Genomic DNA, 17,602 nt, shown 5'->3' with positions numbered 1-17,602 from the left:
AAACCTCAGCAGCCTTCCCCCCGCCCCGAGGCAGCCTACCTTCCCCTTGGGGAGCCCGGGGCTCCCACCCCTCCGCAGCCCGGGACCCCCCGGAGGCCCCCGCCCGGCGGGCAGCGGCTGCGGGCAGGCACGGCGAGGACCGGCGGCCCCGCTCCGCCCCCGGCCGCCGATGGGGGGACGGGCCAGCCGACGGCCTCGGGGCTCCCCGGGGGCAGCGGGGCCGCCTGCTTGCAGCACCTGGCCGGCGGCGGGGGAGATGGAGAAAGCCGCCGGTTCCCCCGCCGTGGGCGGCAGCTACCCGCAGAAAAACGCCGAGATCCTCAGCAGCCAGTACGGCATCAACCTCTTCCTGGCCGGGCTGCTGCTCACCTTCGCCTGGGCTGTGCATGCCGTGGGCATCAGCAAGAGCCACCTGCTCTCCTATCTCATCACGCTGATGCTCATCCAGCTGCTGTGGATGCTGTGGTACCTCTGCAGGAGCTGCACGCAGAGGAGGCTGATCCGGGACAAGGACACGCACGCCGGGGCCCGCTGGCTGAAGTGTAAGTACTGGCCGGTGGCACACAGGGTGGTACCGCGCACGGGATGTCCGTGCCATCGCCTGTTTCTGCTACCGCTTTGTTACCCTCTCCATCCCTACCAGGAGGCATCTGGTATTCAGGATTAACGCGCATGCAGTGCGCTCTAAAGTCAATATATGCATAAGCTGAACATACTAGGAGATTGTATGGGAAAGCTGTTTGCTAAATGTCCTCACTTTCCAACCTGCCATTTACAGTGCTGAAAGCTCCGGTGCCTTTTTTCCCTTACCAGGCTAGTTTGGTGACACTTGAAAAATAACATATAGCTAATGGAGAAGGCGATTTTGTTGGTGTCATGCAAATGTCTTGGAGGAATTATGACCTTTTCCAGACAATATAATGCAACTTGCTTTAGGCTGGTACCAGTCAGAAAGGTCCTCAAGTGCTCTCTATACCCATTTATATATGATGCCTTAGAAACATCTGGAGTTAGACAGAAGATGACAAAATCCCTGGCCAGATTGGTTTGTAGATTTGTACATAAAACATCTAAGCAAGGAAGCTAGAGCTGGCATTAGCTTGTAGGAAAAATACACAAGTTTGCAAGGGTAGTGGTGGGATGTGATGGCCCTTATCTGCCAAGTCGGGTGTGTATTGGAGTAAGGATATAAAGGTTTATGGAGGGGGGGTGGTTGGGGGAGCACGTCACAGAGTCAGAGGGACAGGAATGCTGTGTTTCTGGGTCCCAAGAAAAAGAAACAACCCACATCAGCACTATGTAGAGTAATAGGCAAGCCCAGTTTTACTGATCTTTTTTCCAGTCTCGGCACTGTAAATCACAGGTTGGAAAGTGAGTCTGTTAAATGCAGTGCTATGAGACAGCTTTTCCATAAAATATTTCCTACCTCCTAGCAATGAGACAACAGTTATTTATCACAGCAGCTAATGAAATGCCTAAATGAAAATCCCAAGAACATCTAAACCATGATTATTCTGAAAAGAAAGCTTTACTTTTCAAAAAGTGGATGTGTAGTTTGTTCTCAACCTCAGTGTTTGTGTGTCTTTTATTTTCTTTGCAACTGTTAACAATTGTGCTGTATGAATTGCTCAGGGAAAATCTTTTTTATTAATGTCTAATATCTTACAGCTGTGGTCTGTAGACTCTTTCCTGAAGTGTATGGAGTTCATGTACCAACTCTTGAATTGTTGATTATTTACTGTTTTCCAAACCAATATTCAGGTCTCGGGCATTTTTCAGTTATTAGCTTATGTGGCTTACAACCTCCTGAAATTCATTAATGGAAGGCTTAATTTGATCCTATTTTGGACCAAGCTATGCTTTTGTTACTCCGAGAGTAGCTTTCCCCTCCTAAATATGGAATAAGTACTGCTTAACATGGGTAAGTACAGCAGGACCCCCTGCCCTTTTTCTTTTGGCACAGTGTTCACAGTATTTCGTTTGTCCTACAGGATATAAGGAGTCACAGAAACTTGGAAATAAGATACTGGAACGAACTACTGGGTTACCTTATCCATTTCTTTTACCAGTACAGGATGGCTCTTTGTACTTGCTTCTCAAGTGGTGCGGCTTCCACGGCTTCTCTTGGATGTCTAGGCTGCAATTCAACAAATTCGCCCTTAGGGAAAGACCTACACTTTCCTATTCTTAGGAGTTTCTTGTAGTTACAACAAGCCTGTACAACTCCTTTATATTCTGTTGGTAAAAGAAAACTTATTTGAGCTAAGGAAAAACTCAGATGGCAATTCCTCTGCCAAGATCCCCCTTGCCCTCCTCTGCATCAATGGTTTTGTCATAGAAATCTTTTATCTGAAAGACTAAAAGTCCAAAAAGGAGGAGGGGAGGGAGGACAAATTTTCATCAAGTCTTTCCTCAGAAAGCTCTCTGCAATTTTTTTACTAGCTCTATCAGCTGCTTTTGAAGAATATCTCCTTGCTCTCATTGTGAGAGCAAATGTCCTTGGATTAAGCAGTATAAAATGAGTATATTTTCATGATTCCCTTCAAACTGTGAATATAATTTTAGTAAAAGTGGTGGTAGCTGTTTACTTAGAGCATTTTGCTATGACAAATGTTGAAAAAGAATGACTTAAAAACCTGCCCTGAGTCCTTGTACATGGTTAGCAATACTAGAAGGATGGATGGTCAGTTTACAAGAATTGCTCACAGGAAGGTTTCCTTGAGCCTTTTCACACCAAAATATCAACTGTGTGAACCCTAGGGCACAGTTGTCTTCTCACTTTTGTGGTAGACCAAGAACCCCTCCTAGTCTGAATGTGGGAAAAATTTCAGGGAGAGCTTTGTCTTTAGTAAGGTGCAGTGATCCTGACCCAAAGAATCACAGGGAAGCTTGGGAAGTCCTTTCCTTGACTTATCCCAACTGTTATTCCCCTGAGGACACTCTCCTGGTAGCAAAAGCTCTCTGACCATTACTTGGAAGTTCAGCCAAGTGAGTCAGAGAACTCAAAATGAAAATCAATTGGCTTCACGAATGGCTTTATTTTAGCACGTTCTCCAGCAGCACAGCTTCTGTTTAAAGAATTGACAGCTAGTCAACTTACAAAGCTCTTGCCAGACTTCAACTTGTATCTTTTTACTACTTGCATTAAATTGTCTATTATTTGAACAATATTTTAAGTTTAGAGTAGCATTTTCGCAACTGTATCGTTATGGTTTTTTTTCTTCTTGATGGTTAATAGAAATAATTAAGCCAGCACCTAGCAATACTGAAAATCCTATTCTCAACCCCCTAAGATATACAGGTTTCAATGAACATTTGAAAAAAAATCCCATTTTTGTTAATAATGCAGTGCTCAATTGCAATAATTTCATGTTTCTTTAACTTTCAAATAGAAATTGCGTAACAGTGGAATTATCTTCCTTCTTCATAATTACTGATGGATATTTAGTATTATATCTAGTATTTAGTATTAGTACATAACACTGAAGTTGTCATCAGGAAAAGTTAACATGGAAACCATTAGCATACCATATGTATGGTCATTATAGTTGTGCTTTGATTTTTGCCTAAGCGAATTAGTACAATCATTCTTTTTTGAAGTCTCTTGAATATGCATGTTGGACACTTTCTGTATGCTTACAGTGTGGTCACCTCAGTGATTGACAGAAATATCTAGATATCATTTGAATAAATGCAATAATTGAACATTAAAAGAAATGAGTCATATAAAGTCTTCTAATCCCTGGAGGACAATGGCAAAGCTATTGATTTCAGTGGGAACAGATTGAAGACCACCTAATCTCTGATGAAGGTAAAGGAAATGTGAAGAGAGATACTAAGGCATAAACCAAAATACTCAATGTGAAAGAAACTTCATGGGTTTTTTGGGTGGGGTTGTTTTGAGTTTTGCTTTTTTTTTTTTTTTAATGTTAATTCCCCCCCCCAATGGTCTGCTGGACATTGATGTAAAACTATAAAACTATACAACTGAAATACTGACCTTGTGAAATGGAAGCAAGACAGAGTGGAACTACAGTACAGGTCATCCCTGTAAAGACAAGATGCACGTATGGTGCAGGAGACAGATCACTAATCTAAGATGTGCTTGCTTTTCATTTTTGTGAATTTAAACCTGAGGCCCTTGCCTTGCTTTGCCTTCCCTCTTCCCATTTCTTCTAGTTAACAAGTCCCTTGAGATCCTATTCTGCTGAGCCACTCTCATGAGTGATGGAAGCAAGGATGCAGAACTTTTACATTATAAAATGCATTTTCCATCCATTTTGCTCTGACATTACCACTTCACTAAAGCAGTTCCTCAGGGCTTGATCCTTCACCATGAATTTATTGGGAAATTACCTTACTGGTGTTACAACTGCGGAATGAAATGCCTTTTGAAAATACTCTGTAAAGTCAACATATGCAGACTATGTAATGTCTATGTATATGTAGAGTAGTTGTGGAAGATTTTTATAATCTTTTTGCTTCAAAAGGTAGCATTTTCCTTCCAACTGAAACAATTATAATACATGTTAAGTCCCTAAGATCGACATCCTTCAGACAAAGAGTGGAACAGGCCGAGTTTCCTGCATACTTTCTAAATAAACCATGAATCACAGAATCAATTATAGAATAATTTAGGTAGGAAGGGACCTCTGGAGGTCATCTAGTCCAACACCTTGCACGGAGCAGGTCCAATTACCTTAAGGAAAGTTATTTCAGAAGAATTAACAATTCTAATTTATTTTAGAATAATTTAAATTCTTTAAATAAGGAAGGAAACATATAATTTGATCTCAAGAGTAGCCTAGAATTTTGCATTTTGCGATGCCATTTACTTTTATACATAATGAAAATGGCACATCTGTTTAAATGTGGGCTCCAGTCTTGTTACATGTGTTAGAAATAATACAAATGAGCTGACATAAGAAGCATAAATAAAAAAAGTGTAAGGGGTTATACACATGTATGAAATGCAGAGCTGAGGGTTTAGATTTTGAAATACGGAAGCAAAAGTTTCTAACTCTTGGAAGAAATTACACTCCATTAGTAATCTGACATTGTTTTTATCATAGAGATATTGTAGAACAGAAACATAAAATCCTACTGGAATTCATACCCTTATGGTTAAAAAAAAATAAATCTGAAGTCCATTTTTGTTTAATTTTAAAGGATGGATGAAATAATAAACAAAAATACATTGTATTTTTATCATTAATACTTATTTTTTATCAATGCAACTTTAATAATAAATGTATTGTTAATTAAATCGTTAAAGTAGTGTTACATTTTATTAACACAAGTGGAACAGGTGGTGCTTATAAGGAAATTAGGTTGTGTTCTCTTATAAAAGATAAATATTCATCAAAGTCAGCACTAGTGATGTTATTTACTATGTGAGGAATTACAAAAAAAGATTAAGATACTGATGCCAATCTACATCTTAAGGTCCAGTTAAGGTCCATGGATAGATTTTTATCTAGTCTTAATTCAAATAAGCCCAAATTAAATCCAGTGGGAGCTTGTTTGAATAAAACCTTAGGGAGAAAAAAACCCCAAGCAAATGGAGACTTTAGAGTTTGGTTCAGTAATTTTATTGCCAGTTGTGTTTTGTCATACAGGTACAAACCCAATAATTAATAACATACGTTGTGTTACCATATAGCTTTCCAGAATAAGTTTGTAACAAACATTTACACTGCTGAAAGAAAAAAACCAACATATTAAACAAGGGAAAACATGTATTTTCAAAATTCTTCAGGATATGAAATACATCGTTAGAGAAACATGTTAGAGTTTTGTGTGTGTGTGAAAATAATAGATACTGAAATGAAATCTTTGATTCCTTTCTAGGAGAACAAACCATACAGCTCATTGTAGTTTTGGTCTCTTGAGTTAAAGCGTAACCTCCTGAACCATGGGGAAGGCATACCAAGTGATTGTGTTACTTCCCACTGTCGAGCTCTTGGGCCAGGAGACTGTAACATGATTGTTCATCTCCCTGGAATTGTATAGTTTGCTGTGTGGCTGTATAGAGCATTAATTCATGCACTGTATGGCTGCTTCAGTGCTACCGTTACTTGAGAGGCTTACCTTGCAAGGAGCTGGGAGCCATCTGCAAGGTGCCGAGTGTCTCCACGACCTGGCCATTGCTGGCCTGGCTCCTCTGCACCGACCGTGCAAGGCATGTATGGTGATGTTCCTTTATAATATATTGGGCAGAGGCTTTCACAAATTAGAGGGACTTACTTCATTGAGTCAATTATCTTCATGAACGTCGATCAACTTTTATTTCCCTAAACAGATTTTAGCATATCGATACAGCTTGTCTCCAGACACTATAACTGTACATTGACATTTTCTAATGTCTTTTTCATTTGTAGGTGGGATTACATTATTTGCAGTGATTACTTTAATTCTGGACTCTTTTAAAATTGGATATTATATTGATTTTTCAAACTGTTTATCACCAACTGAAGGCATTTTTCCTGTTACACATGCCATGCACACCATCTTACAGGTAAAAGTCACTGGTTGTACTTTTATATCAGTATTTCTTACCAAAAATACCTTTTATCTTATCATCATCAGTGAATTTTACACTATTGTGAGGCTTTGGATCTATATTACATGGTGATATTCCATAGCTGATTGTTTATCACATGAATTCCTCTGAGCCCCTGTCAGCAGATTTGTAGGAAAGGAGGAAAGAAAAAGCCCCTCAGCTAAGATACTCAGTTATAGCCAGGTCATTTAATGCACTTTCTAACATGATTAGCTCATTCAGAAAGAAAAGAAAGAATTTCCTAGCAGTTGTAGTTGCATGTAAATGAGCATTGGAACAACCTGCATTTTTCTGCTTTCTGTAACAGAAAAAGCATTGAAATTTAAGCAGTAACTCTGACCTCTTCTATCTTTTTCTCTGAGGGTGAAATTCTGGTTTGGTTGAAGTAATCTTAATTTCACATTCTTGTAATAATTCTTGTAATAATTCTTGTAATTTCACATTCTTGTAATTTCACATTCTCTTTGTGTCTCAAAACTTCTTTGCTTTGCCTCTGAAAAACAAACCAAAGGAATTAAGCCTTTTCCCCCCCCGATCTGCATGTAGCATTCTTCATTGCATCCAGTGACCCTGAGCTGACAAGATTTCCAGCTACCGTGGAAGAAATGGTGTATAACGCTGAACAAAGGGAAGAAGAATTCTAATTTAAATTTTACATCACCCATTGTTGTGAATTTATCATCTACTTAGCTTAAAATAATGACATCTAGAATGTTAGGCTGAGCAATCAAAGAAAAAGTTAAAAAGTAATTTACCAGGTACCTCTTACCTAAGACAAATCTTGTCATGTCCTTGAAACACAGGAGGAAATTACAGCAGACAGCATTCCTAATTATGTGTCATCTAAAAACCTAAGGATTTGTTTTCTACAGAACGTGTGTCAGATTCTGTTGTATTTTACTAATGAGGCATCCTGATATGTGCCATTAAATTAATAAATATGTACATATTGCACCTGTGCAAGCAATGAACTAACACATACCTGCCCTTCCAAGACAGGCTGTGCATCACATTCTTTCGCGGGCAAAGTCTCTTTGAGGCAATGAGTAGTCTGTGAGCAAAAATTGGATTTTATGCTATTTCTTTACCTTACTGACTTTTCTCTTCCTATTTCCCCCCCGCTTTCTTGACTCTAATGTCTGAACAGATCTTAAAAACTTTTTTTTTTTTTTATATTTTGAAGAATGCTTTTACATCTGCTGCTAAATTTTACTGCATATTTCTCAGAATGGGAAATTGAACAAGGCATTAGATGAGACTAAGGTGCTAATTTCAATTTGTTTGATTTCAGTTGAAACCTCCATGATGTAGTATCTGCATCTGGGGTTTTACAGTGGTCACACCTCCTTTTGATAAATGCTTCATTAGAGGGATGAATGAACATGTTATTGCTGGGTGGTGTAGGCAGCCCACGGAGAACTGCTTTTTCCTGGCTTTTTCAAAAATCAGATACTGAATGTGTCTGAGAACACGAGCTGTGGTGTAGGGTGCCTACATTAATGGGCACAGTGGTAAAATGGACTTTCAGTTACTGTAATTGCTGAAGAAGAACCTAAAGTTCTTTGCACTTTTCAGACCACTTCTGAACACCAAACCAGGCAGGTTTCTAAGAGAAACCTTTGGGACCATTTCTCTCCTGTCAAGTCCAGTATCCTAGGAGCTATTCTGAGTAAACAGGACTCCCAGTTTCACCCTAACATCCCTGAGGAGTATTGGTATTGTTCTCCTTGCACTTGTCAGCACTTGGAACTGGGTTTGTATCAGCAATAATCTTTGTCCTGAGGTCTCCGTTATCCTCCCATAAACAGACATTCCCACTTTTTATGCTGCTTTTCCCTTTACTTGCTAGCGCAGTACTGTTATCTCTCTCTCTCATTCTCCAGCTGAGCTTTCTTCACTATCTTGGAGTGCAACTGCCTGTTCTTAATGCGGTTGTCTCTCAGACTGATAGCACAACCTACAACCTTTTCTCTTGCTTTCTGGGTGTCTGTTTTATTATCAAGACTGGCATCCTTTCATTTATCTCTCTCCCTCCATAGAATTTCATGTATTTAATAAATTATTCAAACTTAGCATCACCACGGCCTGCAGCAATTGTACTGCTGTCCACAGCTGGTAGCTTTATTTCCTTTGAAATAAAAGCCTTTCCAGATACAGACGCAAGATATGTTTTGGTGAATCATACTGAGACTTCCCACTGTTAAGCCACTGACTTTGCATATAAGAAATCTCATGTTCTTCATGCCAGAGAGGTACTGGGTGAACATCAGAGGAAATCATAAGTTATTTCACATGTGTGGAGATGGAGCTACCTCAGTTTAAATCATCGGAGGATTTAATCATCAGTGTTTCGGTCTACAGATGCACTTTCCTTTTTGAGTGTCATCCATGCTCGCTAGTGTAATGACATCTCTCTGTATTCCTTTCATTTAGGTCTACTTTCTTTGGTGTCATGCAAAGGATATTATCCAGTCTTTCAAAACGCTTGAAAGGTAAAGTGGATCAAATCCTCATCTGGAATGCTAATAGGTGTAGGTCTGCAGAGTGCCTTAATACCTACAGTTTTCCTGTGTGAGAGACACTGAAAAATTAGATATTTTGGTTCTCCTTTTAATTCTGTTTAACTCTATTCATCCAAATGAGACGGTACTTGTTAGTCTGAATTGTTGGGTTTTTTTTTTTAATTTACACTGTGCTTATATTTTCTAATATACAATAGTCACAGAATAAGTATATTTTCATCATGAGAGAGGGAAATGGGCAGTGTATGATACCACAGTGTCACTTGCTTTTTTTTCCAAGGAAGGAAGCATCATGTATGTTTTCTTTATTTAGCTACTGAAAGAGAATCTGCATCAGCAGGCTGCAGTCAGTGCAATGTATCTGAGGTATTTTGTATTGATTTTTATGAAAGCACCTTTTGGAACTAGATGCAGATGTGCAAATTCACTGGGAAATACAACCTCCCCAGTGGTATCCCATATACCCAAATCAGTAAGGGTTGTGCACATTTCTGACACCAGAACTTGGTTCTCGCAGTGTAACTGATGTGTCCTCGGAACAGCTGAATACATACATTTCTTATAGAACTGAGGACTAGTCTTTGAGGCAGCAGAGCCAGTTCCGATGTATTTTTGGTTTTGTGAGAAGGTGGATTATTGTAGATTGCTCTATCTGGACATAGAACGTAAATAAACAAATGTGCTTACTTTTAAAATACTCATCTCCAATTGTCAATGAGCTGGCCTGTTTCTGTAGGAAGTAAAAGAAATTTACTCAGAAATGTCATTTATGGAGAAGGTTCTTCTTTTGTTTTGCTCTCTTGGGTAAGTGTTCAAGCCTCGTGCCAATGAGGAGAGTGATCGCATAAGGCTTCCAATGTCAGCGGGTGAAATCATAAGTAAAATTATAAAAATCCCTAACTGCAAGTCTATCAGTGGGAACAGCGCAGTAATAAAGAACTGTTTCTTCGTGAAGGAACACTACCAGCCTCAGGTGTAGGAGGAAAATGCCTGGCTTGTCAAAAAAAAGGAGTCTCAAAAACACTGGGAGACCTACCCTCACTGTACCAGTAGTCTGAATGGGATAAAGCCCTCTCTTGGCTTCAGCTCTCTCCAGAAGACAATAATGCATGGACTAGAAGTTAGAGAAGGCAGTGGTATCTCTGCAAAGAAAGACCAGCCACAGTGAGTACTAAGGAGCACCGCAGAAGGCTGTGAAATACAGCTTGCAAAACAATTAATGCTGTTCAGACTGTTCAATCACTGTCATTAACATGAAGCTTGTCCAGCCCAAAGAATAACAATCATCACATAAGGAAGCATAACAAGTAACAACAGCATGCCATTAATGGTTTAATACATTAAGCCATTGTGACTCTATAAAATTTTGGAAGTCTAACATTCATTGTGCTCCACTGAGGAACATCTTTAGAGAGATTGGTTATGATTTTATTTTCCCTGCGCTGACAACTAAATAGTGCCACATAGCATGTCTACAGAAAGCTAATTCATTTTATTTAACATGTATGGAGGTATACTCTGTGCAGATTCCTTCAATAATTACCTTATTTTGTAGGTTTGGGGTTATCCATTCCGTGTTTACAAATTTACTCCTGTGGACAAATGGAGTGTTAACAGAGTCAAAACATCAACTGAATGAACATAAGGAAAGACTAATCACGCTCGGTTTTGGGAACATAACAATAGGTAAGCGAAAGGGTTGGTACATTTTGGAATTTCTGCTCTAACACGTTCTCATACAAAATACTGTGTCACTGTAGGATGGAGCTGGGTCATTCGTGACTATGTCAGCATAGTCATTCCCGGGCAAATGGTAATGAGCTGATACATAATCAGTTCAGATCATAACTAAAATCTTGTATGATCATTATCATAGATGTGATTCAGGCCGTAGTTTTCTGTTTACTCATCTCCCCTTTGGATGAGGTCCAGAAGAAAAATAAATTCCAGAAGTTCCAAACAAGCAGATCTAAGAAAACATTTTATTTGAGGAATAACATCACTGAGGAACCTCTTTATTAGTAAATCATAGAAGTAAATTGAACATAGCAGTGTTAAAACCAGAGTTTACTATTTTATAAGTTATTCATAGCAAAACAAGTGTGCATAATCCCACAGATCCTTCCCAGGAGAGTGGTTACACGTGGCGTGTAGTCCTATGGGATTCAGTGGAATGGCTCAGAGGGACAGGGGTTATCCATTAGTGCTGCTTTACAAGACAAGGATTTTGCTCTGGGTGGTTCTTTTTTTGTAACGAACCATTTTCTCCATTGGTAAGATGATGCAAGTCATAGTCAACAAACATTGAGTATAACTGCTGGGGATGCCTTCCGCTTTCAAACACCACTGAAGCGTAGGAAAATTAGGAGTGCATGACTTTAAAGAGAAAACAAAAGTTCTCAGCAGCTATAAAGAATTTTCTTCCTGTGAAAATTTATTGGCACAGCTGATAAATTTCGTGTTCACAAGGGAAAAGACAGACAGCTTTTGAAGAGGAAAATGTATGTTTTCCCACCCAGTGAATTCGATAGTGTCCGTATCCTAAAACATCCTGATTTTGCATCTACAAAGTCAAAGACTGAACTAATTTCTTTTTTGCCTACTCATAGTCTGTATAAATTAAAAAAATTTAGGCATTTTAAATAATTTCTGCCCAAGTTCACATAGAGCCTGGAGAAGAGAAGACTGAGAGGGGATCTCATCAATACTTACAAATATCTAAAGAGTGGGAGTGTCAAGAGGAAGGGGCCAGACTCTTTTCAGTGGTGCCCAGTGACGGGACAAGGGCAACAGGCACAAACTGGAGCACGGGAAGTTCCATCTGAACATGAGGAAAAACTTCTTCAGTGTGAGGGTGACCGAGCACTGGCACAGGCTGCCCAGGGAGGTCGTGGAGTCTTCTCTGGAGATACTCAATACTCACCTGGACGTGATCCTCTGTGACGTGCTCTAGGTGATCCTGCTTTAGTGGGGGGGCTGGACTAGGTGATCTCCAGAGGTCCCTTCCAACCCCTACCAATGTGTGAATCTGTGAATAAGTGAAAACTTAATTTTAAAATCTGTAAAACAGTATTTTCAATGTAACTGTGTCTGAAATTATGCCCACAATTTTACATCTGCAAGTGTTACCCTTTAGATCATAGAATCATAGAATCATAGAATGGTTTGGTTGGAAGGGACCTTAAAGATCATCTAGTTCCAACCCCCCTGCTGAGGGCAGGGACACCCTCCACTAGACCACGTTGCCCAAAGCCCCATCTAACCTGGCCTTGAACACTTCCAGGGATGGGGCATCCACAGCTTCTCTGGGCAACCTCTTCCAGTACCTCACCACTGTAACAGTAAAAAATTTATTTCTAACATCTAATCTAAATCGACCCTCCTTCAGCTTAAACCCATTACCCCTTGTCCTGTCACTACACTCCCTGATAAACAGTCCCTCACCATCTTTCCTGTAGGCCCCTTCAGATACTGCTAAGCCGCAATTAGATCTCCCCAGAGCTGCCTTTTCTCCAGGCTGAACAACCCCAACTCTCTCAGCCTGTCCTCACAGGAGAGGTGCTCCAGCCCTCCGATCAGCGTTGTGGCCCTCCTCTGGACTCGCTCCAACAGCTCCATGTCTGTCTTGTACTGGGGCCCCCAGAGCTGGATGCAGTACTCCAGGTGGGGTCTCACCAGAGCGGAGTAGAGGGGCAGGATCACCTCCCTCGACCTGCTGATGTATCTATGGAAACTATCTAGTTTCCAATAATAATAATTAGGTAGCTGAATTGATAGTTCAGAGATTTTGTAATCATGGAGCATTAGTAGAGAGCAGGCAAATCACAAGTTAGTCGCTCTTCTTGATATTTCCCTTTGTTAAATAGAAGCAGTTTCCTTGTATTATTTCCTATTATTCTGCTGCCAGAATTGTTACACAATTATGAATGGTCAGAAACAGCATCTGAAACAAGGGAGGGTGAAGTAGTGATCCACAAGACAAGTTTGGCATTAACATACAATCCACCGCAAAAGCAATTTTTTTTTCATCTCTTACCAGTGTGTGCTTGAGGTAAAACAATACCAACTTTCTCCTCTTCTAAAATTATGGAAGACAAAAGAAAAACTTCCAGGTGAAAACTAAGATCCGCATCTAAAATGTGCTCTTCAGCATGTATATTTATGTATTTATAAATAAACACATTGTGAAAATAAGGATTTTTTTTCTGCCACTGTGAAAGTTTCTGGTTTCTAAAATTACTTTCATAGGTTATAAATACACTTTAAATATATTTATTTTACAAATACGAACAGTTGTTCATTAAGATGCCTTAGGGGTTTGAAATGCAGATAATTGCACAGTAGAGAGATAATGTTTTCATAGGTTCCTCTCAAAAGGAGAAAATTGATTTTTAATTATTTTTTTTTTAACCTTAAAACTTCTTGTGGTTTAAGTCCCACACAGCCGCTCACTCGCTCCCCCGCGCGGTGAGATGGGGGAGAGAATTGGAAAAGTAAAAGAAAACTAGTGGGTTGAAATAAGAACAGTTTAATTAAAATAAAATAAAATAAAATAAAATAAAATAAAATAAAATAAAATAAAATAAAATAAAATAAAATAAAATAAAATAAAATAAAATAAACCAACATCAGCAAATTGTAATGAAAAGGAAAATAACAAAAAGAGAGAGAAATAAAACCTAAGGAAGACAAGTGATGCAAATGAAAAACAATTGCTCACCACCAACTGACCAATGCCCAGTTTATCCCCGAGCAGCGGCCCCCCAGGCAGCTTTCTCCCTAGTTTATATACTGAGTATGATGACATATGGTATGGAATATCCCTGTGGTCAGTTTGGGTCAGCTGTCCTCGCTGTGCTCTCCCAGCTTCTTGGGCACCCCCAGCCTCTCCACTGGCAGAGCAATATGGGAAGCTGAAAGGTCCTTGATTTAGTGTAGGCACTACAACTACCTAGCAACAACTGAACATCAGTGTGTTAGCAACTTTATTCTCATCCTAAATCCCAAACACAGCACTGTACCAGCTACTAGGAAGAAAATTAACTCTATCCCAGGTGAAACCAGGGCAAAACTATACTGGGACATTGAGTGAAAATATCTGCAGTTTACTTCATCTCTTTCCTAGACATAAACAACTTTTTAATAAAGTAGTTTTGGTATTAGAAACCATGTTAGTGTAAATAAGTAATAAAAATGAGAGCAGAACTGAGTCCTTTCCTTGGTAAGCTTGTTCTTGATCTGATATCTACAGATCCCTGGGTTTCTATAAAAGCCTTCTATGCTGAAGGGCTGAGGACTGAAAGCCCTTGGGATCTGGATTTTTGTGTTATAAAAAAGTTTTTTTACCAAGACTGTGTTGAAGTTTGGTGCACTTTGGTGCAGCATTCGTTCATGATGTGATTATTGCTCAGCGGCTGAGTAGTTAAGTCAGAGATCATACTTCAGTGCATGTGCAAAAGCTTTGTTAGATTAATGATTTCAATGACGACATTTTCTTATGTGGCTAACTGGGTGGCGTGATGTGTTGTTTGACTGAAATCTTACCTGTTATGTTCTATTATTTTATTTATGTTTTATTTATTCACTTTAAACAAGAAAACCTTATAATGCACATTAATCTCTCCCTCTCCTTTAGTTTTAGATGATCATGCACCTCAATGCAATTGCACAACAACAACTCTCTGTTCAATATTTTCTCAAGGAATATATTACCTATACCCCTTTAATATAGAGTACCACATCCTAGCATCCACGATGCTCTATGTCCTGTGGAAGAACATTGGCCGCAAAGTTGAACACCATCAGCAACACAAAACTCCATTCAAATTCCACGGCATAACTGTCGGAATGATTTTTGGACTAATCGTGTTAACTAGCACAATAGCCATAGTTGTTGTGTATTTAATTCAGATTGGAAGTTCAAAAATCAAAAGCGAGTTAGCACTTACTATGTTTTACTTGCATGCTATCTTTGTATTGGCTCTCATGTGTACAGCTGGAATTGTTGCCCTTCTAATCTACAGACTAGAAGATAGATCGTTGGATAATTCAAAAAATCCTGCTCGAAAACTTGATGCAGAGCTGCTGGTGGGCACAGCCGCAGGGTCCTGGCTCCTCTCCTGGGGCTCGATCCTCGCCATTATCTGTGCCCAAGCTCATCCCAAATACACGTGGTATAACCTGCCCTACTCTGTCCTGGTTATTATTGAGAAATATATTCAGAACCTCTTTATCATTGAATCCATACACCGGGAGCAGGAAAAGGTGAATGACGATATTAAAACTCTTCGAATAGTGACTATATCTCGGGGGAGCACTTTATCACTTACCCCCTCGTACAAAGAGATTTACAATGGCGGAGCCGCTCGTGACCATGGGGAGGTACCCTGCCTGTTTAAGGGCAGTGTCTGTGGGAGAGAAAATGATGGTGGTGGTGGTGGTGATGCCAAAGAAGAAACGAGTCAGGATAAGAGTTCGGTCATGCATTCAGCCTCAGATTTCTCATTTTACGGTAGAAACTCAGTTACTAACAACAAGAGGAGAATTCTGAAGAACATCGCTGCATTTTTATTCCTATGCAATCTTTCGGTAAGACATTTTGAACATAATTCACAAGTTAATACCCAAAAGCTTCCCAACCTTTCAAGCCAGATAAGTATATTAAAATTACATGGTTCTATAGTTTGTAGCAAGTAAATTTTACTTCTTCTGGAAGAATAAGTGAATGTGCCTTTGGGGAACAAAGTTTATTTAAACATGGAATCTGGGAGCCTAGACTTGTTTTAGTCACAGTACAAAAACTGTAGCAGCAGCAGAAGCTGAAACCCTCTTCCATCAGTGTGCCCCAGTACCAACAGGGAGGGGTTTCTCAGAGATTTCTGAAACCAAACTGCAGTTCGATGGGGTCACAGTCATTAAGGGCTAGTCACTCGTATCGCTGGTGATTAATATTGGCCTTGCGTTCTTTCCTTGCAGCTTTGGATACCACCGGCATTCGGGTGCCGCCCGGAATATGACAATGGACTAGAAGAAATAGTTTTTGGCTTTGAACCCTGGATAATTGTTGTGAACCTTGCGATGCCTTTTTCCATTTTCTATCGGATGCATTCAGCTGCCTCACTCTTTGAGGTCAATTGTAAAACATAGATCATATATGGTCCCTCGGTGAACAATTGATTGAATAATTAATTAAATAAATAACATTTGAATGGGTGGATGAATGAATGAGTGAGCATAGCAAGAGCTGCTCAATAAATAGAAGATTTTTTTTTTTTTAAAGAAGGGACCATAGCTAATAGCATGTAATTTTTTTAATTATTTTTTCTTCCACATATTTCGTGATATATGTGATGTTATTGTATAGGTACACTTTTCAGAATCATATTAGTGTTAATATGATTAACACTACATAGTAAAGTTAAATAGATCTCATTAATCTTTGTTTTAGTCATCTGGAATTTGTCCTCTATATAATTTGTATTGCTTTGTTTTCATTCATTGTGGTTTGTGAAAGGAGTTAAAAAAAAACAACTGTATGACTTAGGAGGGAAAATCTGAGGAACAGCTAAACTGAGTGATGGTACTGAATCACAGAGATACTATGAAAACTCCAACTCTTAATTCCTAGCTATGTTTTTATAGTAAAACCTGAAAACATTAGCTGTGAGATTGGGATGTAGGAATTATTTTAAACTTCCTGAATACCGGTAAAAAAATCAATATATAATTATTATTTTCTTAAGTATATAGCAAAAATCCAGGTAAATAACATGTATGGTTAGGTATCATGCTCTATGCAATTTCTTCTGATAAAATATATTTCTATTGATGCATCCTCTTGTCTTGTATTTACTATAGACATAACTGGGAAAGTTAATCCTTTTACTTAATTCTTTATTCACACATCCTTGAAATATTTTAAGAGAGAAAACTAGTCTTATAGCTTATATTTAGGTGTATACGTTCCATTGCCAGAATGGTATATATTCCCTGTATAATTTTTCTATGAGCTGCTAATTTATTTGTATGTCAGTCTCCTGGTTGGAAGATAATAATATGTGTTCATACAGGGATGCCGTAAAGCATAGGTGATGCCTCTAGAAATCCAGAGAGCCCTTGGCTGAGGGTTTTACAAGCGTGGTTTACAAGCTCTTAGAACATAATCTCAAATCCTTAGGATATTTAGTTGCCTGAATTCTTACAGAAAGCAGTGAAAAGCTGGATGCCTGAATATTCTCAGAATCTGCACCTGTAAGATTGGAAGACTGGAGCAATGACCAGAATACTAAAAGGGAACAACAGATCAATTACTGGATAAGCCTCACTAATGATCTAGTCCTAAGCCTGGTGGATCAGAGGCTGCGAAATTTCTGCCCCTAGCTCCTAAGAGGACAGTTATACTTTTAACCACAGTTGCCACCACCATCTGCCTGGAAGCAGTCATATTTCTGCATGGGAAAGGTCTGCTTCTGAGACAGAAGATCTCAGCTGTCTGGTCTGCTCTCACACCTCCGAACAA

General features: G+C 39.3%; 1 protein-coding gene across 1 annotated transcript; it reads left to right on the top strand.

The window, feature by feature from the left end:
• The first annotated feature begins 256 nt into the window (after positions 1 to 256).
• OTOP1 (otopetrin 1) lies at positions 257 to 16,359 on the top strand. The gene is made up of 6 exons (XM_075750752.1): positions 257 to 542; positions 6,381 to 6,517; positions 8,996 to 9,054; positions 10,640 to 10,770; positions 14,720 to 15,672; positions 16,060 to 16,359. The coding sequence occupies exons 1-6, from the start codon at positions 257 to 259 to the stop codon at positions 16,228 to 16,230; spliced, it is 1,737 nt and encodes a 578-aa protein (XP_075606867.1). The 3' UTR covers positions 16,231 to 16,359.
• Positions 16,360 to 17,602: the final 1,243 nt, after the last annotated feature.

The sequence above is a fragment of the Balearica regulorum genome, chromosome 4, assembly GCF_011004875.1.
Source record: "Balearica regulorum gibbericeps isolate bBalReg1 chromosome 4, bBalReg1.pri, whole genome shotgun sequence".
Classification (NCBI taxonomy): domain Eukaryota; kingdom Metazoa; phylum Chordata; class Aves; order Gruiformes; family Gruidae; genus Balearica; species Balearica regulorum.
This window is presented reverse-complemented; position numbering and strand designations above follow the sequence as displayed.

What these genes read in the sequence shown, in the direction of transcription:
- OTOP1 (XM_075750752.1), top strand. Translation starts at nt 257, where the DNA reads ATGGAGAAAGCCGCCGGTTCCCCCGCCGTGGGCGGCAGCTACCCGCAG. An exon ending in CGGGGCCCGCTGGCTGAAGT is followed by an intron (nt 543 to 6,380) that starts GTAAGTACTGGC and finishes TTTCATTTGTAG; the next exon opens with GTGGGATTACATTATTTGCA. An exon ending in TATTCCTATGCAATCTTTCG is followed by an intron (nt 15,673 to 16,059) that starts GTAAGACATTTT and finishes CTTTCCTTGCAG; the next exon opens with CTTTGGATACCACCGGCATT.